The sequence below is a fragment of the Hylobates moloch genome, unplaced genomic scaffold (assembly GCF_009828535.3).
Source record: "Hylobates moloch isolate HMO894 unplaced genomic scaffold, HMol_V3 SCAFFOLD_4, whole genome shotgun sequence".
Classification (NCBI taxonomy): Eukaryota; Metazoa; Chordata; class Mammalia; order Primates; family Hylobatidae; genus Hylobates; species Hylobates moloch.
The window spans coordinates 174,761,154-174,787,169 of NW_026652279.1; the positions used below are offsets into that span (position 1 = coordinate 174,761,154).

Below are 26,016 nucleotides of genomic sequence, written 5' to 3' on the forward strand. Positions count from 1 at the left end.
GGCTGCAGCTCGTCCTGCAGGGGAAGCCGTCTGTTCACCCAGGTGCCTGTCCTGTCTGAGGCCTGGGCTCTTCCTACCCAAGGGTTGGGGGCTGGCCTGTCCCTCATGACCCAGGCAGGCGGCCGGGGCTCCCCGGAACTCCAGGCTGCGGGTGTCCGCTCTGCCCTGGGTGAGGCTCTAGAAGGTTCCTGTGGAAGCGACTGTGTCTAGGGGAGCCCATTCCCCCACCATGGCTATCCACATGCCCAGTCCTCTCAGGAAGTTCCAGGCTGCCAGGATCAGAGGAAGCAGAAGCCACTGTCCTTCAGCAGGGGCCCTGCGAAAGCAGGATGAATCAGCGGGGCCATTCAGAACAAGGCTCAAATTACTGCTGCACTTTTCAGAATGGAGCCAGGCTCAGTGTTTCAGAACCAGAGGCTGACGCGGATCAGCTCGCGGCTGGCCTGGGACCTGAGCCAGCCCCTGAGTGCCACTCTCCACGGCCGCCTCAGAGGTTAAGCTCTCCAAGCCTGCTTTCCCGCCGGCATGGTGGGGGTGGCCCCGCCATCCCCTAGGGGCTCTGCGGGATTCCCTGAACACTACGAAAAACCTGAGCCCCGCTCCTGGCCACTGGATAAGGACCTCTCCGAGCCTTTCTCCTTCCCACTCATTCCCACCCCCAGGCAGGAGCAACCAGCGCTGAGAAGTCCTGTCATCCCACAACCCATCCTCCTCCGTCATCCCCTGTCCGTCACCCCGCGTCTGTCATCCCCTGTCCATCACCCCGCATCTGTCACCCCGTCCATCACCCCGTGTCCATCACCCCATGTCTGTCACCCCACGTCTGTCACCCCGCGACCATCACTCTGCATCTGTTACCCCACGTCCGTCACCGTGCGTCCGTCATCCCCCGCATCCATCACCCCACGTCCATCACCCCACGTCCATCACCCCGCATCCATCACCCCACGTCCATCACCCCACGTCCATTATCCCCTGTCTGTCACCCGTGTCCGTTATCCACATCCCATCACCACGGTGCTGTTTTCTTGGCACTAGAGCAAGGTGGGATTCACACCTTGTGTGCACAGCTTCTGAGTCACTGGGCGGCTGGGCACAGCCTAACTCAGGAGCAGGGACCCACGGAGGGTGTGGCGATGACACAGCCCCCGGCTTGCTCTCCAGGAGTTCTTCTGATACCTCGAGGACACTCCGGACCCTGTGTCTGGGTCCCAGCCCTTCCGCAACAATGTGGCTCCTCTGAATCAGTCACAAGGAAGGTCCAACTTAACACAGAGAGTTTTTCCCAAACAGCAGAACCGGCGGCAACGCAGGCGTCCCGCAGTTCAGTCCACCGCATGCAGCGTGCGGGTGTCGGAGGGCGAGGCTGCCGTGGGATCCCGGTGGACGGCGGCAGGGCAGGCCCAGGTCTCTATCACGGCAAAGCCTCTCCACTCGGCGCCCTCCGCCTGTTTACAACCTCAAGCTGGGTCGGAACCCCAGGGCGCTCAGAGGGAGCGTTTCTCAACTGGATTCCTTAAGCCAGAGGGCAGGCAGCAGGGACCCGGCCAGACACACACACACGGGCCCCCGACCACGACCGGCTTCGTGACGGTCACAGGACGTCAGGTGGCTTCATTTTCAGTCCACGCCTCTGGCACTAGGGTCTTGCTTGGCACTTGTGTGAACAGCGACCACGTGAGGCCTCCGTCTTGGGAGAAAAGTGTAAACAGCCGGCGCCTTTCAAGGCACTGAGGCCTCTCTCGAACTCAGCTCGTTTGCGCCGCGTGGTCCCCAGTCCAAACCCTCAGACCTGTTCACAGCCTCCTCTTGCCTCAAGCGTCTTAGAGCTCCACTCCCATCCACACCCCAGCCGCTTTTTACAAAATCCCAAGCCAATGACAGCTTGAAAATAAAGTGAGAAAAACACCGACCGACATTTACTCAGCGCCTGCGGTGGGCTGCGGACGTTGACACAGGGTCCTCTCTAATCTTCTTCCGTGCAGATCAGCCACGAGGGCCGCGGAGAGGAGAAAAGCGCAGCTGAGCTGTTTTCTCTAAAAGCAACATAAACATCAAAGCAAAACTGGAGCCCAGGACTCTCTGACTTAAGCTCATCCTCCTTCCGCTCCACCCCGGCTGCGCACACCCGGAGACCAGGCCCTCCAGCTCCAAACGCCGCGAGCAGCCTCCTCCTGCTGTGGCTTCCAAAGTGACGTCACCAGGGGCAGGGCTGGCGCAGGGCCACGAGGCCGGGGACTGGGTCTCTTTGACCGGGGGTGGTCTCGCGGGGGCACGAGGCTCAGCATCGTGTGGGTCTAGCTCTGGGACGCGAGGCAGCCCCCAGAACACCCTTGGGGCGCAACTGCCCGGTGGACGTCCCGTCTCCTCAGCCACCCACAGATGCGGCCACAGCTGCACCCTCAGGGCGACGAGCGTCTGGCGGAGCCCAGTGAGAGCCGTGAGACACAGACCTCAGGGCCGGGCCCTCTCCCCATCTCTCCCCATCACAGAAACCTGACCAGTCACGCGGGGCTGCAGCCTGGGTGGTTGGTAAGAGAAAAATCATTCCTTCTATAACCAGAAAAAAAGAATGAATCAACAGAAACAGAAATGCTCAGAATAAAACATAAAAACTTAAAGTCAGTGGGATGGAATTCAGCAGTGCCCAGGAGGGCCTGGAACCTGGACCCCTGCTCCGGGTCCACGGGCTTACACGGCTGCCGGGACCAGGGAGAGACAGGCCCGGGCCCCTGACCAAACCCTGCGCCGTAACGCCTGCGAGGTAGATGTTAAGTAATTTAAGAATTATCAAAAGGATAACATTTCATGCCTGTGAACATTACGTGCCACTCAAATCTCAGTGTCCAAAATAAGGTGAAATGGATACAGTCCCGCTCACTGGACGCCTGCGGCTCCTTCCCTGCACAGCTGCATGACCCCTGGCCCCACACAGGACAGGTTCCGCGCACTCGGCCGCCACCTTCCTTGCACGGCTTCTCAGGAAAGCAGCAGGCAGCTGTGGCCCAGCGTGAGCCGGCAAAGCACCTCCCTCCCAGAGCCCCGTTTCCTCATCAGCAACAAACACAACAAGCTTCCTCCCTGGCTGCCGTGAGGACCGACAGCCCCTCCTCGCACCTGCACAGGGCGTGACACGCACATCACAGCCACCTTCACCCGCTCAGCCTCCCGAGTCCCCACGGCCCGGACCGGAGCCTCACAGCACCAGGACACACCCATCCGGACACCGGCAGGCTTGACACCACAGACTGTGCTTGTCTGGGGAGTGAGAATCCTCCTGAGAGAGCCACAGTGTCCCAGGTTGGGGGGCAGCAGAGTGCGGGTCTGGCCGTGGGCCCCGGTCGGGGGCTGAGCCATGCTCTGGTCAGGAAAGACATCGCCAGACACCTGTCATAATCCAGGGCTGCTCAAAGTGGAAAAAAGAAAAAAAAAAAAAAAAACCTGAAACTGCAACATGGAATGGCACAAACGAGCTGCAGGCTGAGCTCTAACAGGCTGAGCCTCTAAGGAGGGAAAGGTCACTTCCTGCGTCACACAGAGCCCAGCCTCTCCACGTCCACTGACAGCCTTGGTATTTGCAACTATGTCCATGACCATCTCTGTTTCTCCAAAACAGCCTCTAGCTACACAAGCTGTTCAGAAACCCTCATGTGTAAAGCAGAGTAAACCTCCATCTGTGGTCAGGAATTAGGGCAACCCCAGCTGCAACTGAGCAAAAACGGCGCCTCCAGAGGATCATCGGATCCTGTGTCTGGGTTGGGGTTGGGGCCCATCAACTTAAAACAGCTTCTGTTTATGCTGGTGAAGGAGGCACAGACTTCGCTAGTTCCAAGGAACAGGCGAGGGTGGGAGCTGTAGCGGAAGAGACAAAAGCAAAAGGCAGATTCGCCCCTTTGTGTGGTCCCATAAGTGACACTGTCCCTCCCTCTCCCTGGAAACAGAGGCCCCCAGGCACCCCCTCCAGCACCTGGGACAAGGGCACACCAGGCTAATTTTTAATCGGATGGATTTAGTGATAGCAAATAAAGAGAAAGAGAAAAAAACCCTCAGCCAGGCTATTGTGAATGGGTGTTACCAAAAAATGGCATTAGCAGGGCACCAGGGGCTAGGCCAGCTCCAGGCAGCTCTGCATCTGCTCATCAATCCCCGGAGTCTTCCAACGGCCCGGGGCAGCCGGAACCTGGCCAGGTGGAGGGTTTCCACCACTAGAAAGTCAGGGCCCTCCCCGAAGGAGCAGAAGCTCTGCAGGTGACTGTTCGGGAAGCTGGTCTGCTCCTGATACTCTGCAGGGAGAGAATCACACTCTTTAGACCGGGGTCTCAGATTCCAGCCGGACGGGAACTCTCTGCAGGGCCTGTGGAAAGAGAAATCCCAGCCCCAGCTCTGTAGGGGTGGGGCCTGCCACGAGCACTTCACGCACGTGCCCAGGGGATGCTGGTCCTGCAGGTATGGGGACGCCGCTAGGAGAGCCCCGGGTTAAGGGTTGGTAACTGGAGAATGGGGTGGGGGTATGCCAGCTCTCCCTGCTTGCCCTGGTCCCACACACTCAGGCCTCTGTGGCCAGCGTGGTCCTCCTTTCCCACAGCCAAGGCGCCCCGACTGCCAGCGCCCACTCCCCACGGGGCCGCAGGGTACACCAACATCTGAGGCAGAGGCACTGCTGTGGGCTCATCTCTCAGCTCAAAGGGTTTCCAAGAGAATCGTCAGCAAAAAAGCAACACTCCCTGTTCAGAGAGTGAATCAGAGGCCAGCAGGAGGCTGGGAAGGTGCTTAGCTCAGGGAGGGCTGGAGGGTGGGGCTGGGAGGCACTAAGGCCCTTGGGGCTCAGAGAAAGGCCCAGCCCATCCCAGCAGAGGCCGGCCAGGACTCCAGAGTGCGTGGAGGCCCTGCCGTGCACAGGAAGCCTTTCCTGACTTGGGGGCAGGAGCTGGAGGGCTGGGATGATCCTAAGGGGATGCTCGGCCATAAGCCACACGCCAACTCCAGAGCCCAGCAGCTGCTGCCCCTCCTGGGCTGTTTCCACGGATGAGGCTTCTCTGAATGTAAGTTTGTCTGCTCGGCCACACCAGCCTCCTCCTGGCACGTCGTCTCTCACAGGCAACTCCTTCCATGGAGACTGGGGGCCTCAGACGGCTCCTCCCGACAGGGCCCAGCACTTGGGCAGACGCGCCTGTGGCTTGAGCTCAGCACAGCACACGGCGGCTGGCGAGGAACGCATTGAAGGAGAATTGGAGAAATATATCTAAAATGTCAAGCAGACCTCTGCTACATTCACTGGGAAGAACCACGTTGCTTCTGACGAATTTCTTAAAAAGAAAGATGCCAATGAGAAAACCAGAGGGGACAAATGCTACCCGGGAATGTAAAACAGTTGCCATCAGAGACTGGCTGGCTCACATCGTGTCCATCAATCCACCCACCACGGCGAGCGTCTGCAATGTCTGTAGTGTCTGCGATGTCCATGCAGCTCGTACCATGTCCATCAATCCACCCCACCACGGCGAGCGTCTGCAATGTCCATACAGCTCGCACCACATCCATCGGTCCACCCACCATGGTGAGTGTCTGAGATGTCTGTAGTGTCTGCGATGTCCATGCAGCTCTCACCACGTCCATCAATCCACCCCACCACGGCGAGCGTCTGCGATGTCTGTGCAGGGGAGAGAGACCTGCCCTATCCTCAGCACGGCCCATGGCAACCACAAATTCGGCAAAACGAATTTCCTCCTGTCACACGCTAACTTTCTGTTCTGGATTTCCTGGGGTTTCCTTTATTAGACTCGAGTCCAGAACTCCTCTGGAAACATTCTCTGGGATATCTCGGCCTGGCACGCACGGGGGTGAAGGAACGGGGACACGGACGGATGGAGGGAGACGAATTGATCAGCAAATGCTCCTTGCACATTTCCTAGCTCTGTCAGCCAAAGTGAGGTCTGACCACAAAAGCTACCCATTCACTTGCTAAATGGTGCAAAATGGGCCCAGACTCTCATTTTACCTTTAAATAAATAACAGCATATTCTTGTCTGGTCTTTAAACCACACAGGCCAAAATGAATTGAGCACTATTATATATTTAATTGACTCATAAAAGCAACTTATTTTCCTTCATCCTTCGCCAACCTTTGTTTATGAGCATCCCTTGATAATATGTGGGCAGAGTTTCGGCGTAAACCCGAGGGCAGGTTAAACACGCTCCCTCCAAAGCTTACTTGGCATTGATTTTTCAGCCACCTGCCCTCGTGTGCAGGGACAGGGCAGAGTCGTGACTGACCGTGGAAAGACCCACAGCTCCCAGCTCCGGGGACAACGGGGGGTGCTAAGGTGGGAAATTCCCAGGCACGACCCCTGGCCACGGGTGAAAGCACCCCCAGCCCCACCCCCAGTTGTGGGCCGCTGCAGGTCCCGGCAGGAGAAGGCCTCTCCACAGAGAGGCCGCTGAACAAGGCACAGGGCCAGGTCTGGCCGTGTAAAAATACCTGGAACCCATGGGAGGCTTCGCGTGTGGTGTCACCGGCAGCTTCCATTATGCCCAGCGGCAACATGTTTACGGCCCTGTACCGCCGTGCAGTAGCAGTTTTCCCGAGCGTCTCCTGCTGGGACGGCTGGTGAGGATGTGAGTTCAATAAATGAACACGCCACCTTGGTGACACAGAGGCTGGACGGTCACACCCACCCTCGGCCCGGGCGAGGCCACGTGTCCCACAAAACACAAGGCTTGGGTTAGTGTCGGGCACGCGGGGGAGGTGCCTGCCTGTGTGAAGGCTGATCACAAGACAACTTCCCAGTTTACACAATGGTTAACTGATTCGCTAATACTCACTTCCTGTCACAAGAGACTCGTGCCCTAGAGATAAAGCCGTCAGAGGCGGAGCGCAGGCAGCTGGTCATTCCCACGCCCTCTGCAGGCCGCGCGTTCCCCGCGCTGTCGCCTGCCCATTTGGTGGCTCCTCCCGTAACACACAGCCTCCTGTGTATGTTTTTACCCTACAAACGCTCTCTAACCGGTCCGGAGGTCAGAAACAGCCGCAGTCTCCTACCTCTGTTGCTTCTCAAGGGAAAAGCACAGCCTGGAATGATGAGGAGCCCCCACGCCTTCTCAGTCTCCTGTAACTCCGTTGCTACAGATGTATGTGTTTGTGTGAAGCTATGTTTAAATGTGAGATGATTCTTCTCAGTTAATATTTTACTTTCTGTCGTAACCAGCGTGCTTAAAGAAGAAACCCAAACGCTCTGTGAATGGGACACGTGCTCAGAGGCCGCCTGCAGTTGAGGCAGGTGACGTTCTGGGGTCCCTGGGAAGTTGTCATCACCCTGCTGACATGAGTGTGGATGTTGAGGCCTGAAGGGTGACAGGTCACACAGCCAGAGACTGGCAGCGGCGCAGGGGCGGAACCCCGGGTCCCCCACGGGCCTGTGCCCTCTCAGCCGGCCTTGCAACGTGCAGCCAACGCTCTTCAAGAAGACATTCTCTGGAGGAATCCTGCTGGTCCTGACGTTTTTGGCCTTGAGAAGGTCATCACAGACACCCCTCCCCTCGGGCCAGGCCTGCTGTCTTGTCTAAGGGGCCCTATTTTATCTGAGGTGATTTGCAACTCTGAAACACACATACATAAACTAGAAATACTGTCCTCTCTATCAACCTAGAGACCCCCATCCCTACACCTCCTATTAACGCTTTTTCATAAACATGCCGCATTCTGAGGAATCCAAAAGACTCAAGCGCAGGACAGACCTCAGTTCCAAGCCACTGGGAAAGGGGAAACTGGTAACTGAGTGGCACCCGTCAGAGCCGTTAAAATGAGAGGGAAAACTGCGCCTTACGGCAGACGAACCCTTAGAAGAGGCAAAACACTACTGAGTTCATGCTTAATTTATTTGTAATGATAAAAGTGTTTTTATCACTTTAAATAAAGTTATTTGAAAAAAGTTATTCAATGGCAGCCTAATAATTTTACTTAATGAAAAATTAACTCTGCAAATACAGTTTCCACTATTCACGTGGAGCCTGCAGGTTTGTAGAATCCTCTGCATCAGTGTGGGTGTGCACGTGTGTGGGGGGTGCACGTGTGTGAGGGGAGCACGTGTGTGAGGGGTGCACGTGTGTGAGGGGTGCACGTGTGTGAGGGGAGCACGTGTGTGAGGGGAGCACGTGTGTGAGGGGTGCACGTGTGTGAGGGGAGCACGTGTGTGAGGGGTGCACGTGTGTGAGGGGTGCACGTGTGTGAGGGGTGCACGTGTGTGAGGGGAGCACGTGTGTGAGGGGTGCATGTGTGTGAGGGGAGCACGTGTGTGAGGGGTGCACGTGTGTGAGGGGAGCACTTGTGTGTGGGAGCACGTGTGTGAGGGGTGCACGTGTGTGAGGGGAGCACGTGTGTGAGGGGTGCACGTGTGTGTGGGAGCACGTGTGTGAGGGGTGCACGTGTGTGGGGGAGCACGTGTGTGGGGGTGCACGTGTGTGAGGGGTGCACGTGTGTGAGGGTGCACGTGTGTGAGGGTGCACGTGTGTGACGGGTGCACGTGTGTGAGGGGTGCACGTGTGAGGGGTGCCCGTGTGTGACGGGTGCACGTGTGTGGGGGGGTGCATGCACACACACCTGTGTGCACATGTGGATGTTGCCATGCGCACGTGTGCACACCAAGTGTCCGTGAGTACGCAGGAAGCCGGTTAGAAGCGCCTTAGTCTTCCTGAGCACAATAGTAGCTCACCTCTCCAAGGAGGTTGAAAATTCTCATTATGATTCTCATAAATACGTGGCCACGTTGATGGGTTTGTCTTATTTATCCCTTACTCTGTAATAACCTGGAAGGCACAGCCAATATTTCCCTTATATCCTGGGACAGCCCCAGTTCATGGCTCCCGACGACTGCAGCTGCCTCCTGGGAACCCCAGGGGGGCAAACTCAGGCCCACCCCCGCCTGTGTGACTCAAACCCCCCAGCCAAGTGCCTGTGGCAGGACATTTTAGTGGGTGGGGAAGCTTCTGAAAAATAACTTTAACTAATATCTGTAATTAACACATCAAGTAAAACTAAAAGCTTTGCCATTGTTGCCTTTTGGTGGGTGACCTTAAAAAGTCATCCATCTCACACTGACTCTATCACATCCCAACTCTAGCCCCAAATCCTAATAAACACACCAGTTAAGAATGCATGGCACATTTTTACAAGCCTCACAATTTTCTGATTAAATGCATAGAAACGTCCCAAATATTTCTGAAATATTTTATTTGAAAACCAATGTCACCACCACTTTTAAGCCACAGGCACACTAAAATCTGGACTAGCTTCTAAGCGAGTGGCAGCTTTCGAGCTCCTCACACTCATTGTGACCATCCACAAATCTATGATGAATTATTAACCAGACCAGGCTAGCCCACTGCCTGGCCTTCTCTGCTGAAAGTCAGCAGCTGTATCCTGCCTGAAAAACACCAGCCTTCTTGTGTTCATAAAACCCGCTGGTTCCAGTGCAGCTACCCAGAGGGAAGCCTTGGGTGTGGGTGCCACCGTGGGGTCCCCAGAAGGAAACCAGGGGAGCACAGAACTAAATGGTCACCCATGACAATGAATCATGATCTGGAGGAAAGAAATCAAAGCGCTTTTATTTGGGGATGACATTGGCTGCCGGCCCCTCCCTCTCCACGCCCCCGCTTTCCTCCTGACCCACCCACCCCAGCTCTTTTCCCGGGCCTGGGAAGGGCACATGGAGGGCAGAAAGGGCTTCCCTAAAGAAAACACAGAAATACACTTTATAAAACAAAATAAACTTAAAAACAAAGGCACTTAGCAAAAATGTAGTGAAAAGTGTTTTTTTCTTTCCAGTCTTTCATTTTCACTCAGGATTTCCATAAACACATTCTTGGGTCCAAATGCTGAGAAACCCTTTCTCTAAATACTCGAGGAGTGCTGAATGGAGCAGGAAATGATGAAGAGAGAAAGGAATGCCACTGATTCCAGACGGATGGGACCAGCTGGGGAGTTCAGGAAGCCGTAGGGAGGTCCTGGAGACAACTGCTCACGCCTCTGAGGGGCGATCACTCAGGATCCCCCAGCAGCAGCGAGAGAACCAGCAGGGCCCCCCCTCCTCTCTCCAGCCAGGCGTCGATCAGGCCCCCCTCCTCTCTCCAGCCAGGCGTCGATCAGGGCCCCCCCCCTCTCCAGCCAGGCGTCGATCAGGGCCCCCCCCGCTCTCCAGCCAGGCGTCGATGCTGTTCAAGGGGTCTGGACCAACGAGCCCTGGTGGAGGACAATCCCCACAGAGAAACTCCGTGTGACTCTGCCCCACAGATAACATGGAAAGGGACTTTTCATCATCAGAACATACTGATCTAGAGGTGATCAAACACTCTCTTCTGACTTCCTATCACCAGGCACGGGTGAGGAGGAACACCAGTAATTTCTTACTAATTACAGCTCGAGCATAATGTTTGTCCACCGTTTTCTTCTCACACAGATCTAAGAGGATCAAGTTTATTCCCAGAATAACATCTGTCTCATTTGAATTCCAGCGAGCTTCCCTGAGTGGCACAGCCGAGCTGGTCTTGGGCTCTGGTACAGTCTAAAGACTGGGGACTCCCCTACAACACGCAGCCCCCTAAGAGAACAGGTCAGTGACAAGTAGGGGGAAAAGCTATCAGGAAAAAGAACAAGTTGTGGGGCCTAAAAACAAAACGTTTCTTATACAAATACAAAATATTAGAAAATCGCACGGCAGTTGCTAGAAAAGATCTCAAGTTGCGGAAAGTAGAAAGGCAGGTGCATCCTAGCACTGCGGCCGGGGGCAGGAGGCCACCCGCGGGGCATTCAGACCCTGGTGCCCCAAACACATCCCGCCGAGCCTCCTGGGACCAGGCCCCTGAGAGCCACGGGGCTGCCTGGAGAGTGTCCCCAGCCTCAGCCATGTGGGGTAGAATAAAAACGACTAAGAACTGCTTGAGAAGTTTTAAACTCCATGCATCCTACTCAGCACAGATTGGCCCGTTTCTTCTGTCACGGATCTCGGCTAAAGGAAAAGCCAGCAGAACCCACCGGAGTCTCCCTTTCTTCCACCCAACACTGCACATCAGGCCATGCAACCCTGCCCCAAACGGTCCCAGGGTCATGGGTGAGCATACGTGTGCAAGCATGTCACAAGAGGAGACCTCCGAGGAACATAAGGATGCGGACTCCTCCCTCAGCCTGAACCTCTGCCTTTCGGGCACAGCTCGACCTTCGACCTTCGGCTTCCCCAGGGAAAGACTGAACGCCTCATTCCTCTGTAGCCCCGAGGACGCGGGCAGCCAGACCAGTCCCTGAGTGCAGCACCATGGCCGTGTGAGTTTGTGGCCCATCGCACTAGCCCCGTACAGCGAATGAGATACTAGTTGTTTACAGCTGTGAGTATGCACAGCCCCCCGCATGCTCTGGAGGGAGCTTCTCGGAATCTCCTGCCTCGCACCATGCAGCCGGGCTAGCAGAGCCAGGTTTGTGGGCCGAGTGCAGGAACTTACTCCCACTGTCACTGCAGGTGACTGGCTGAGGGGCACATGGGGCCCAGAGGCTCCTACCTCTAGCCACCGCCCCTAAACTAATGAAGATTCCAGCCCGTGGGGCCCACCGCAAATCCCAGAATCTCAGCAGTCAGAGTCTTGGACATTAGTTGTCGGGGAGGGAGAGGATCTGGGAGGCCAGGCGTCCCTTCCAGGCTGCACAGCCGGCCACGGAGGCAGAGCTTCCCCAGCCTGCTCCAGCCTCCAGGGCCCCTCGGCAGTCAGCCCCACCCCCAGCCAGCAAGGCTTCCTGAGAAGGCTGAGCTTGGCAGCTACAGCCTGGGGGCATCTGGAATTCCCCAGAAAATCCCTCATCCCAAAGGCCATGGGAAAACCAGCCCTGTTGGAACATCCCACCCTGACCTCGGAGGAGAGTCCGGCACTGCCAGTCCCCTGGGCTCTGCGCGCAGATGGTTTTCCCAGAACCAGTTCCTCTTCCTGAATCTCTGCTAATGGCCCTGTCCACCAGTGTGACCCCAGCCTTGGAAACCCCCACGCAGCCTGGGCCAGAGTGAAGTAGGGTCCGGAGGCTCAGGGCGCTTGGGGCCGAACCACCCCCTGCTCCACCGCCTCCTTCCTGCCCCCGGGCCGTGCCTGCCCCCGTGGGTGGGCTCATTCTGCACCTGGGAGCACCTGGGCCTGGGGGTGCAGGCGGGTTCGCCCCTGCCCATTGGAGGGAAATGTTCTGACGTGGAAGCAGAGGGCACAGTGTTCAGGAAGAATGAGTGGGGCCTCCACACAGGGCGGCCAGGGTGCTGCGACCCAGCTCTGCCAGCGCCGTCAGGGGCCGCCCCAAGTGAAGGACGCAGCTACCCAAGAGGGGGACGCAGCTAGGAAGGGGGTCTCCGGCAGGTCAGCCCCGAGTGAGGCAGGTCAGCCCCAGCCCTGACTCCAGGCCTCTGCATCTCACTGCTGCCCAACGCAAGGACCACTGGCTGCCGTGACAGCTGCCACAGTGCTGAGCAGGCCCAGCCAACGCGGCACGAGAAGGGGCTCTAGGAAGGAAAAGGCCACAAAAGCGCCTGGGCTGTGGTCATCAGAGTCCACCACAAGACAACCTTCCCGGGTCCCTACACCCTGGATGCAGCTTCGGTGCGCGCCCGGCATGGAGACGCTCCTGCTGCCAGTGTGGCTTTGGGGACAGCACTTTGCTCCTGGAGCCTCAGGGGAGGAGGCACAGTCACCACCGGACGCCGAGGTGGCCGCCCCAGCAGGGACCGTGGGCTGAGGCTGGTCCTCGGCCTCCCACAGCAATGGCTGCTCTGGGGAAGAGAAAACACAGAGGGGACAAGACCAAGGCAAACTAGCTGCTCCAGCACCTCGAGGGTTTGGAACCAGAACAAGAAAGCTCCAGAGCTGAAACGAAGAGTGAAACCTTTTCCTTCAGAAGGAACACAGCTAAAGAGAAGATTTAGGGGTGCACGCAAGGGCCCTCAGCTACTCTCTGCAGCCCCTCAAAGCAGGGAAGAGGCCAGGAACGAAACCTAACGCAGAAATGGGAACTGGCTCCAACGCCCCACGAACAGCCGGCCTGGGTCGATCACGCCCAATTCAGACCCGGGCCGCAGCTCGGAGATGACGAAGTCCAAAAACCAAGCTCCAGGAAGACACAGTAACAACCACCCCTGAGCTTTGTCAGGCATCCCAGAGAATCCTCCGTCCTACCCTGGGCACGGCACGAGCACCAGGCAGGGAGGGTGGCTCTCAGCAAGGGGCTGAGGACTCTGGCCCATCCTGGGGCGAGGGAGGCACCCACGGGGTGGGCCATGCAGGGCTGGGAGCCACGGCCCCCGTGCAGGTCCAGAGCGGACATCTGTCCGGTCGGTGGTCAGAAAAAGGATCCCCACGGTGTGTAGGAAAGACTCAGACCCTTTTCCACCTCTGGAATTTTATCCTATAGGCAGTCAGGGCCAAGACAGATGATTCTTTACAGGTTGGAAATTATTCGGGTAGCATAAAAGAAACAATGTAAAGAGGAAGGAACAGGTGCAGGAGTCGTTCCTCGATCAATTCCAGGTCAAGGCACTGGTTTCTGTCCCCAGTGCGGCTCCTGTCTCCTGACCCAGCCCCCTGGGGTCCGGCACGGTGTCTTTCGGGACCCAGGACACGCAGGTCAGCACTGCAGCCGTTACTAGCTGTGTTGTGATACCAGCAGGGCACTGACTGTCCCCGGAAGGAACAAAACTGAGCCTTAAATTTGGGTGATTGTTCCAAATGTGGGATTCAAGTTTATTTGAAAATGAAAACTAAGAATGCCAAATTTCAGGGCAGCCAGAGCTACAGCCTGAGGGATCCAGCCCTGTCTGCACAAACGCACCTAATATTTTCAGACACTCATAGAACAAGGAACCACTATTTTTGAGAAAATACTCACAAAAAACAAAATCTCCCAGACACTCTGATGCCGTTTGACCAATAACCCATGGGGAAACTCACTTCCGGGGATCCAGGCCCGACGAGGGGTTTCCCGGGCACCTCGGTGACTCTGGAACTCGCATCTACAGCAAAGCTTGAACGTTTGTAACTGTTCACTTTGGACTCTGCCTCACACCCAGAGAGACCCTGAACCGTCTGTCGCAGGTGACGTAACCCTCAGTTCCCCTTCACCTGTGCCAGAGCCTCCCAGACACAAAGGCTGGAGCCCCAAAACCTCTCAGGGGCCGGGGCCTCTCAAGGGCCAGCCACAACTGCACTCCGCCTGTCACTGCCGGACGCCCGCTGCGGCCTGACGGAACCACCCCCTCACCTGTCCACACGCATTTCCCACACAGCACATCGTCTTGAATGAAGGCAAGTTATTTTCTTTCTCGGCCTTGGCGTCCTCCACAGCCGACACTGTTCTTACAATCTGTGAAGGGAAGATTTCTAAGCTCCGCCTTTGTTCTCCACTCACTCACCCACCGTATACATAGTTGCACGTTGATGCATAATAGACATAGACTTGCTGCTACGGAAGGCCTTGCATTCCTGTCTCTTCCTACCACAGCACTCCTGCCCTCCCACAGGTAATCCAATTAGCAGGCTGTGTGGGTCTCATCCCCGACCTGCGCACACTCATCTGATCTGCGTTTATCGTTCTTCTAGGGGGTGGTGTTGGGCGCTCTCATTTTGCTTCTTTCTAATCCTATGCCGTGGAACTTCCTGCGAGTCATGTGGTTTGGCCTGGGCTTAATATGTTCCTTGAAAGCCACAGAGCAGCCCACGTGTGGATGCACATGACACAATCACCGTTTCAGTTGGCGATCACTCACTGGGCTGTTCCTGCATTGCTATAAAGAAACACCTGAGACTGGGTAATTCAAAATAAAGGAGGTTTATTGGTCACGGTGCTGCAGGCTGTACTGGAGGCATGCAGGCATCTGCTTCTGGGGGGCCTCGGGAAGCTTCCAGTCATGGCAGAAGGTGAAGGGGGAGCAGGTGTCTCACACGGCGAGAGCGGGGGCAAGAGCACGAAGTGGGAGGTACCGCCGCACACTTTTAAACCACCAGATCTCGCGAGAACTCACTCACTATGGTGAGAACAGCACCAAGGGGATGGCGCTGAGCTGTTCATATAAATCCACCCGCAAGATCCAGTCGCTTCCCACCAGGCCCCACTTCCAACAACGGGGATGACAGTTCGACAGGAGATTGGTGGGGACACCCGAACCCTCAACATTGCTTCTACTGTTTGCTATTCGCTCACTCAGCCACTGGCCACAGGTGCTGCTGCAGTAGACATGTCTGTTCATCGCCTTCACCTACGGTTCAAAGCTAGAAGCTCTGGTTCACGGCAAGCCCCTCCTTTCCTGCATGAACACAGACCCCTGCTCTGACCCGCGGCTGTGTAAGACGAGATGTGCACAGTGAGCTGCCTCCCCGACCCCCCACCACAGTTCCACAACTGCTGTCCAAACTCGCACCCTTCAGAGGTACCGGCACCTGCAGGGCGTGACACCACATCCCCATGGGACCCCGTGTGCCCCCTTCTGTCGACCCATCGGCCAGAGGCCCATCCACACGTCCCACTGGCCCCTCCGGCCAAATTATCTGGGCCCCTCAAAGGCCAGGCCGTGCATCTCATCACACCAGCCCAACCCAAATGATTCCTGCCCTTCCTGAGACCTCACTCTCTCTTCAGGAGCACGTTCAAAGCCATCCCTCCCAGACACCCAGATGACAGCCAAGACCAAAAACAAAAGCCGCCTCTCCAGAGTGTGAGCTCTCCCGGCTCTCAACACCCTCCTGCTTAGTGAAGTGTAGCTCTTTTTCAATTTATATATTTGCACACGTAGAAGTCCAGTTCATTACAGACGAACAGATAGCTTCAAATTCTGCTAGAATAACACCTCCCATCTATGAAGATCTGAGCAGGGGAAGCGCCTGTGTGCATCTAAGTCCCATTAATCTCTGCAAAAGAAGGCCTTGGCCTCCACTTTCACAAACCAAGAAACCAAGGCAGAGAGAGGTTAGGGGTCATCTAAAATCAAAGAATTGTCAAGAAACGTGGCCAGCACGCAGTCTCGGGTGTCTGATTCCAAGTGGCTTCGCTGCGTCCGCCTCTCCTCCGAGGGCCCCCAGGAGCCCTCCTCCTCACCAAGCCCCTCGCACCATCACTCAGCAGCCTTCATTTTCAAAACCTTAGCAGCCACCACTTTGCTTGTGGCTGTTTGCAGCCAATACATCCATCTCTTTCTAAACACATACACGTCTATGTTTAAAACATGACGCGCCACCTGCAAACACAGGGTGCCACAGCCTCAGGTAGACCCTCTTCATCCACTCTGTGCCTGTGGGGTTCATGCGCTCATTAGCTCCAAATGCCTCATTTGCTTCCATTAGCTCCAAAGAAGCAAACCAAAGTGTTTTCCACCAATGCCAGATTCCCTTCCAGGAATGACACCCCCAGGGCTGCCTCCAGTCCACACTCTGCCCTCCAGTCTGGCACCCTGGCTGAGTCCACCTGCCAGGCACCATTTGCTCACACGCCTGAAGGCTGGGTGGGCGGCTGTGGCCCTGCTGAAAGGATCACCTCTGCATCTCCAAACTGTCTTCCCAGCCCAGCACACCCTGTGTCTTGGGCCTCCTAGGCCACTGTCCACCCACACAGACCAGCAGCCCCTTCCTTCCTTCCCTGCCTGAACACCGCCTGCCGTGTGTCCCTAAAGTCACCAACAAGTCTCTCTGTTCTCCAACCCTCCATGATTCCCTCCATTCAAATCCAAGATCACAGAGAAGAAACAGCTCTCCAAACTGACAGGCAGGCTGCAGTGGTGAGCACCTGTGTCCCAGCTACTCAGGAAGTTGAAGCAGAAGATCCCTTGAGTCCTGGAGTTGGAGAGTTGGAGACCAGCCTGGGCAACATAGTGAGGCTCAGTCTCAAAGAAAAAAAAAATTAATGGACAATACTAAGTGGTGAGGAGAAGAACTCGAATCCCAGGAGCCCATGGAGCTGGGCCGCTTGGGCCCGGATAAGTCCGTGGGTCTCCCTGTCTCCACCTCAGTGTCGTGGAGTTTCGAGAATTTAGATAAAATCAGATAATATATGGAAATGACCCCCTTAGCATCTGCATCCCGCCTCCACACCCACACACACACACAGAAAACCCACTCCCCTTTCCAGGCAAAGCCCGGGCCCCAGGCTGAACCTGCCCCTGCCAGAGCCCCTGCTGTTTCCCAGGTGCAGCCAAGCCCTGCACCTTCGTCCTCAGGGGTTAAAAATAGCACAGGCAGCTTAGCTGAGCTCGGTTAATAAAATATCCAAGTTAATTTTAGCATTAGGGGAATCTAAGATCTCTGATGCCAAGGCCCATGTGTGGCCACACGGCCCCTCCTTACACTGTCAGACAGACACAGGGAAAGCCACAGCATGGCCAGTATCCCTCCCTCACATTCACAAAACACTTCTCTTACCTGAGTGAGCCCGAGCCCTGTGAAGACACTGTTGCTACTTTCACTTATTAAACAGACCATCACCTAATTTGATGCCTGTAACAGCCCTGTGACCAGCGGCCTCCACCTCCCGTGAGGGAGTCCATCAGGCTGAGACTGTCAGCTGCCACTTCTAGCAGAGCCGGGCCCGGAGCCCTGACCTTCTAGCCCAGGAGCTGGGGCCAGGGAGGCACAGTCCAGGGGACCCTCCAGGCACCCCACTTGTCATTCTCCCTATTCTCACCTGGTGCCGCCTCCTCCTGCTTCAGGTGGGATTCTGTTTGTGATCAGGAGAGGGATAGCTGGGGCTGGAGGCCGGCAGCCCCTGGCCCTCAGTGCCCCACAGGCCCGCAGGCACCAGCGGTTCAATGTTGGGCCAGACCGGCCTTGGGTCTTCTTCATGGACAAGCTCCAGCCTCATAGGAAGGGGGCAAGAGCCCAGTGGAGCCACAGGCACTGAGCCCAAAGGAGAAAGAAGGGGACGACCAGAGAGCCACGGGAAGCCCCACCGAGGAGCACGCGGCAGGCCCGGCCTCTCACGGACGGCATTCCCAGGATGCTGACTGCCTCCAGCTCGACGGCAGGGTCACAACGGTGCAAGAGCCTTTCTCATCCTGGGTTGCAGGGCTGGCTTTCTTTTTTTTTTTTTTTTAACAGATTGAGAGAAACACCTTGTGTATTGCTCTTTACTGAACACATGTATCAAGATAAGGTGCCCATTTAAAAACAAGCAGTAAGTATTGTGGAAACGGAAGACACCACTGCGAGGGGAGGAGGCACTGCACGCCTTGGGGGCGGGGGCCCCAAAACAACGCCGTGGCCGTGGCGGAAGTGCCCTCCCTGTGGGTCCCTGACTCATGGAAAGTCAGAAGCACCGGCTTCCTCAAAGCAGCGATCACATAGGAAGTGTGGCTCGTCATGCATGATACACAGACTCTACTGTGAAAGGGTGCAGAAGGCCATATCCAAAATGATTCCACAAAACTGAAATGCAGAAAGCCAGATTCTTCAAGACAAAGACTCCAAATTGTTACCATCGAAGCACCTCACTTCTACGTGGCACTCCCTCTTATTACCTCACTTGCAAGAGGTGGAAGGACAAAGAAAGAGGAAGGCGAAAGGAGGAAGAGATTCTTTCCATTTTTCCCAATTTCAATGTCTGAATGAGGCCACATACCAGCACACATTTCAAAGCTATGTAAGAATTTAAATGGCCAGTGCCCCTATACCTTACAAAAAAGCTCCCAATCCCCCCAAAAATGTGCTGCCTTTTTTTCTTAGTATGAGTAGTAGGAGAAGTGCTTATGGTATAACTTTAGAGACAATTCTTGTTCTGGGAGGGAGGGGGCAGGGTGTTAACTTAATCCTGAACAACACTGCCTTGTACGTTCCCACCGGATATAGTAGACAACAATTGCCTGCCTTCTGCAAACGGAAAAATGAGGTTATGAAGGGGAAGACACGGGTCCTGGGTCACGCAGCAAATCACTGGCAGACTCAGGCGCAAATCCAGCGTGCCTGGAGACAACACTCAGAGGTGAATGACGGCGAGGGGCCCTCAAATCAACCACAGGGGCACCGTCTTGTCTGCATCTTCAAGACCAGGGACTCAGGCAGGGCAAGTCAGAGCCAAGGTTGGCCATGAATGTGGATTAAAGAAAGAGCCTGAGGAGCTCAGTGGCCCCCTGGCACCAGCGCCGCACAGGGTCATCCTCCACTTCGCTTCTACAGATGGGCTTTCCACTGGAACCCCGGGGTATCAGGCCAGCAGCACAGTTACATGAGACTAACCCCAAACCAGCGCACCCACAGGTCACCCTCGGGGTCTCCAGCCCAGACTGCATCTCCGCTCGAATGCAGGAGGTGCCCTGTCTCCCCAGCTACTTGGGTCACAGATACCCCTCAGGCAGCCGGCCCTGCAGGTGACCTCTGGAGGGGAGAGGAAATGGGGACTTCTCGCTGCAGCCACATCCAGAGAGTCGGGCAGCTGGCACTTGGGCCTCTCTACCCGTCCTCACTGCTGCTGCCCCTGGGAGGGTCAAAGGTTCAGATAATATCCAGGCCCCACATGGGATGAGCAGCCTAAGCCTTGGCTGAGTCGGGGTTTCACTGGCTTGTTTAAAGTGGAGCACAGAGCCTGACCAAGTGGTGGCATCTCCAAACCTCCTTCTCTCCAAGGGATCTTCCAGGGGTGCCTGACCCCCACGCCTGTTGGAAGTGGGGCCGAGTGCCCGCAGGCCGGTGAAGCTGCCTTCTGGGACACTCAGGGTCTGAGCGTCTGGTCTGAGACTCTGGTCTTCCCTAGCCCTCCTGTTCTACTTCCCATGCCTTCTGTAAAGCCCTGCCGTGGACTGAAGCGTAGCCCTTCCTGGGGTACACAGCGAGCATGCTGTGCCGGCTGTGGGCCCCCACCCCCGAGCCACAAAGCCCCAGGCCACCTCTGCCTGCTGCCTGGAGACCTGGCACTGCCCCACAGGGGCACCCACCTCCAGCCCTCCTGCCCCCGTGACTGAGGAAGCCCAGTGCTTCTCACACCTCTCGGACTCGCTCGCTGAGCCAAGCAGCCTTGGCTGAAGGAAAGAGCAGCAAACTGACCCCCACGGGCCGCGACCTTTCCCCACCCAGGCAAGGCGACCTCAGACACTTCAGGGAGCGCCAACTCTGGCTTTCTTGTATGAAAGTGACAGCAGATTTAAACCACATTAACAAAAGAAATCCCTCCTCTCTGGACTACTCAAAGCGGAAGTGCTGCCACATCCTAGCTGCAGCGCTTCTGGGCCAAATATCAAGACAGTGTCTCAGCGATGATCCGCAAACCAAAATAAAGCCGACAGGAAACAGCCCACAGCCCGCTGGTTTAGGGGAGCGGGAATGCCTCTGGCAGCATCAAATGTCATCAACAACTGACACTCAGCCCGTTCCCGGAGGCCTCTTCACAGGGGAAGAGGCCGGCTGCGAAGTGCGGCTCAGTGGGGGAGAAGGACCGTGGGGCCCGCGACACCGCAGGCCCTGGAAGCCTCTCCAGCCTGAACTGCGCTGTGGTCCAGCACACCCATGGCATGAATATGGAACAGTCACTCCAGGAAACGGTCTTGCTGTGGGGGAGGGGGAGGACTTCCACATCACTCTCCCAAGATAAAACAACCAGGGAAAAGCAGATCCCTCCAGATAAACCAGAAGTCCAGACACAGCCGCCTCTCCGGAAACGCCTCCCGGAGCCCACTTTAGAAGCTGCTGAAGCCCAGAGAAAAACCGCAGCCTCGCAGGCCCTGGCCGCCACCAGCTCGCCCGCCACTTCTCAGTGGAGGAGGACTTGGTGCCGATGGGTCCGGGGTCTCCCCGCCCCGCGGGAGCCCTCAGCCAGAACGCCCACCAGCACACACGCACACATGCACACACACACACGTGCACACATGCACACACACACAAACGCGCGCACACATGCACACACACAAACGCGCGCACACACGCACCCACACACAAATACACACGCGCGCACACATGCATCCACACACAAATATGCACCCACACATGCACCCACAAACGCACGCGCACACACACCCACCCACACATGGACAAACACAGGCACACACAAACACGCGCGCACACAGGCACAGACGCGCGCGCACAGCAGCAGCAGCGCGCCCGGGCCTCATGCCCCTGGGGAGAGGCGTGAAGGAGCCTCCACATTCCCCGAAAAGGAAGTTTCTGGGCGCAGCGGAGAAAGGGAGATGCCGAGACCCCGACGTCAGTGGGTTTGACACCTGAAGTGCTGGCGCCCAGACAGCCTCAGGCGCGCGCACTCCTGCAAACACGCGGGGCACACGCTCGGGCGCACACGCGGGGGCGCACACGCGGACAGACGTCCCTCGGCGCGGGGACCCCACCTCCTCCGCCGCTACCAGGGACCGGGGCCGCTGCGGGCGCAGAGGAGGCGCAGGGAGCCGCGTTCCCCCGCAGCCGACTCGACCCAGCCCGAGCCCCGGGGAGGCGGGGAGCTGGGTAGGGGCCGCGGCGCCGGACCAGCCGTTCTCCGGGGAGCGCGCCGCGCCTGGAGGGCGTCTCCGCCGGGGTCCCCAGCAAGGATCTGGGGAGGGGAGGCGGGCGCGGGAGAGGACAGGGTCCGGCTGGGGGGTCGGACGCGTCGCTGCCGGCGGACACTCACCGATCTTGATCTTCACGCTCTGAAAGACCCGGAGCCCCTCGTCCTCCACCGCCATGCTGCGCGTCCGCGCCCGCCGAGCCTCGCCCCGAAGCGCGCGCCGAGCCCGGGCAGCCCCGGCCGAGCAGGAGGAGCGGCGGCGCCGGAGCCCCGAGCGCGGCCGAGGGTCCGCCCGCCTGCAGGACCGCCAGTTGGCCGAGGGCGAGGGCGGGGACCGGGAGGCTCCGCCCGCGGCCCGGCCCCTGCTCCCAACTGGCCCGGGCCCTGCAGGGGCGGGGTTGGCAGGGACGGCGCTGGCGGGCGGCGGAGACCCGCGGGGCGCAGGGATCGGCTTCCCCCGAGGCCTCGGCCCCCGCCCCCGCCCCCGCCCCGCGAATTGGCCGCTAAGCGGAAGGGACCCCCGCGGGCTGCCTGGCGGAAGAGACGAAGGGAAGTCGCCGGCGCGGCCCGAGCCCGCTGAGCTAGGCTGAGCGAGGCTGAGCGATTCACTCGCGGATGAACTTTGCAAAGAGAAATTCACGTACAACGGTCTGGCAGGGGAGGAATCCTGCGCCCAGCCCCAGCTCCTGAGACGCGATCCGAAGGCACCTGCTGCAGACGCACGCGGGGGGCGGGGGGCGGAGGGCTGGGGGCGGGGACACATACACGCACACACAGCCCCCCACCCCAGACCCCCGGCATGGGCAGGCCCCCTCCTCCCCCTGCAGACCCCGGCATGGGCAGGTCCCCACCCCAGTCCCCCTGCAGACCCCGGCATGGGCAGGTCACCCCACCCCAGTCCCCCTGCAGACCCCGGCATGGGCAGGTCTCCCCACCCCAGTCTCCCTGCACACCGCAGCATGGGCAGGTACCACCCTCACCTCCCTTTCTTCTGTCTCGAAGTCTCCTCCTCCCTGAGCTCCTCTCTGAGGAGTATGTTTGTGTGTGTGTGTTCATGTAGGTGTGTGTATGAACTGAGACTCTACACTCCCTCCTTTATGTTGCAAAACTTCATTGCACCCAGCGCCACACACACACCCTACACATACATACACACATACATACACCACACATACGCTACATATACATACACATACACACCACACACAGACACACCACACACATACTACACACATGTGTACACACATACATATACACACACCCTACATACATACACCACACATACACACACCACATGTACATATATACACATGCACACGTATATTCATATACACACAACACAGACACCACACACGTATACTACCCACACACATGCACAGACATACACACTAAACATACATGCACACACCTACGTGAACATACACAAACACACACACACTGCATAGAGAGGAACAGGAGCTTCATGAAGATAGAGGCCTATCTTTTTCCACTGCTTATCTTCGCTTCCTAAAAAGCGGTTCCATGTGCTGGAAAAATTAATGGCCTTTCTTCCCCTGACTGCTGGGAGCCTGCAGCTAACAGGGGCCTCTCTTGTCGTCAGCCCTTGCATGCCTGGTGCTCACCGGGGCCAAACGGGAGGTTAAGGCGGCACCCCTGGCTCCAACCCAGAGCCTCTGCGTCTAGCGCTGGCCCTGGGTGGCATCTGCAGTGGGTGCTGTGGACGCCATCCACATCCCTGCTTTATGACGGAGACTATGCTTCCGTTTGGGGCCACTGAAAGCCTGCCAGCTCCTGTGTTTCTCTGAGGACCAACGGAGTCCTCTGTGGTAGCCCAGCCACAAAGCTGCTTCTCTGCCATCCCTCCGCCCTCACAGGCCTGCTGATAAACTCAATGCAGATCTCGCTTTGGTGTTTGTTTCTAGGGGACAGCTGGGGTCAGGAGTGAATCTCCAGGCTGCAGCAGTGGCAGCCGGGATAGGAGCCCCTTGGAAGGAAATGCGCTGGCACCGGCAGGATCTCGGGTGCTGGAGAGTTTGGGAAAGTCGCAGATACATGGACTATGGAATCAGGTGGCTCGTGTTGAGGGCAAGATAATGAAAAGATCACCACCTGAAACAAAATGATGGCACATTAACGGGCCTCCTCAGTGCCACATAACACACTCATCTCCTGTGACCAGAGGAAAACCAAAAAACTGAATCAGGTCCAGGACTTAACCGCATAGAAGGCAGAGCTCCAGAGAAGGCCAGGTGCTCGGCCTCGGAAGGTGCTGTTCCAGGGCAGGTGCTCAGACTCAGAAGGTGCTGTTCCAGGTCCGGGTGCTCGGCCTCGGAAGGTGCTGTTCCAGGTCCGGGTGCTCGGCCTCGGAAGGTGCTGTTCCAAGCTCTGGACCCTGACCGGGAAGAAGAGAGGCCCTGAGGTTTGCGATGGGGCCATCTGAATGAATGCACTCAAAAATCTTGAATCCCAGATTCCTCTAAATCTGCTGGGCCTGAAGAGGTGTCACATTTCTCTCTGTTAAGGACAAATGCTGTTTCTGTGCTTGAAGACACTGCAGAGACCTCTGCAAGGCGTCATGCCTGCCACCCACCTCCAGCTCAGCTCCTCCAGGTCAGCATCATCAAGCTGGAGAAGTGCTGAGGCTGAAAACTGAGGAAGAGACAGTCGGCCAAGGAGCTTCAGGACCAAAATGCATGCACCAGCATGAGCCAGGGGAAAATGCAGAACTAGATCCAAAGAACGCTGGATTCAGGGGAGGCAGAATGTAGAGTTAGATGTTAGAAGTCATTGACATGGGCGCATTTGGGAGGTGCTCTGTGCTGCTAGGGTGGCCTTTTCAACTTGTAAAATGAAGCAATGTCCCACATTAAGCAGCTGTCTGTCAGGATTGGAAAAGGCACTCCCGGGGTCCAGGCTCACTACACTGGCTGGTGGCCCAGGCCCGGACGTCAGCAGGGCTGGAGCAGGGCTTCTCTGGTGCTCCTGCCGGCGGCTGAGGTGCACAGTCACCCTCAGCTCCCGGCAAATGAGTACTCCTCTCCCAGTCATGATGGAGAAAACACGTGTCTCCCTGACTCACTCCTGAACCCAGCCACAAACTTCACTGGGTTAGCCTTGGTCCATTTCACTCCTACATCTCGAAACTGTGGTCCCTTTACGACACCACAAGAACTTGGGGGGTGGACAGTCCCAGAGAAAAAGTTTGTGCTGCACAAATGGATACTGGGCACGACCTGAGTGCCCCACAGATGGTCGACTCGGACCCCACGTGCATCTCTCCCCAGTCGGTCCCTAAAACCCACCCTCAGTGCTTATCCAGGCCCATCGGAGCAAGGCGTCTGTATGTGCGGCCCCCCGGCCCACTGAGAAGCACAGGGGCTGAGGACACATCCAGGGCTGCCTCAACAAAACGCTGCCCCACAGAGCTGCCCAAGCACCAGCCTTCTCACATGTGTGTTCTAAATGAAGGATTTGGTCATTCGTTTCCTAAATTAGAAAGTTGTCCCTTAGAGCTGTGATAATAAGAGCCAGGAAATAAAATATTGAGAGATGAGAGGAACAGATGATGACCCAATAGAAAATCTCTATAATTTCTTCTTTTAATGACCTTGATGTTACACTTTGCTCTCTGATAGACTCTTCTGTTCACGTATCAATCCACTGACAAGTGGACATTCATTCATTTCCAAAACAGCATTATTAGATCATATCTGAACAATCTACTTTCAAAGGATTTGAAGCCACATAAATGACCAGCACACAACGGAATAGTTTTTGGAGGGTTCGGAGTAAGAACTGAAGGAGGAATGGTGGAATCAGGCACCTGAACCTGAAAGAGCCCATCCTGCCGGGTGCATCCCAAGGGGCTCACTGGGCCTGAATTCAAAATGGAGGCATGCGACCCTCTGCTGACTAGAGGTCACATGCCAGCTCTGCGTTCCCGGAAGCGTTGGAACTTTCACAGCTGTCTGTTCACGTCGCCGGAATCAACCGAGGCCAGAAAATCCCAATTTGCCCTCTGGACCAAACCAATAGACTGCTACCAGGCTCTACCAAACAGAATGAAGCAAGTCTGCCTCCCTTATCTGCATAAAGACCAGAATGAGAACCTGGGCAGGAATTCTCTTGTAGAAGACAATCCCGTCTTTCTTCTCTGGAATATCTCCCAGTTTGCAAACGGCTTGCTGGAATAATGTCTCTTTCCCTTTTTTTTTTTTTGAGATGGAGTTTTGCTCTTGTTGCCCAGGCTGGAGTGCAGTGGCGCAATCTCGGCTCACCGCAACCTCTGCCTCCCAGGTTCAAGCAATTCTCCTGCCTCAGCCTCCCGAGTAGCTGGGATTACAGGCATGCACCACCGTGCCCGGCTAATTTTGTATTTTTAGTAGAGACAAGGTTTCTCCATGTTGAGGATGGTCTTGACCTCCTGACTTCAGGTGATCCTCCCACCTCAGCCTCCCAAAGTGCTGGGGTTACAGGCGTAAGCCACTGCGTCCAGCCCGTCTCTTTCCTTTTAAAAGAAACTTTTTTTTAGTGGATTT

At 56.6% G+C, this 26,016-nt stretch overlaps 1 protein-coding gene across 3 annotated transcripts in view; it reads right to left on the reverse strand.

Annotated features, from left to right (window-relative positions):
- Positions 1-21,791, reverse strand: part of RASA3 (RAS p21 protein activator 3) — a 133,748-nt gene extending 111,957 nt beyond the window's left edge. The window contains exon 1 of one of the 3 annotated variants that reach the window (XM_032151428.2): positions 21,602-21,791. In XM_032151428.2, the coding sequence (XP_032007319.1) occupies positions 21,602-21,656 (55 nt within the window). In that variant the 5' untranslated portion in view covers positions 21,657-21,791. Of the gene's footprint in view, positions 1-1,057; positions 1,904-21,601 lie in introns of those variants that run through there. The other 2 variants (XM_032151430.2, XM_032151429.2) reach the window with 2 other exon arrangements.
- Positions 21,792-26,016: the final 4,225 nt, after the last annotated feature.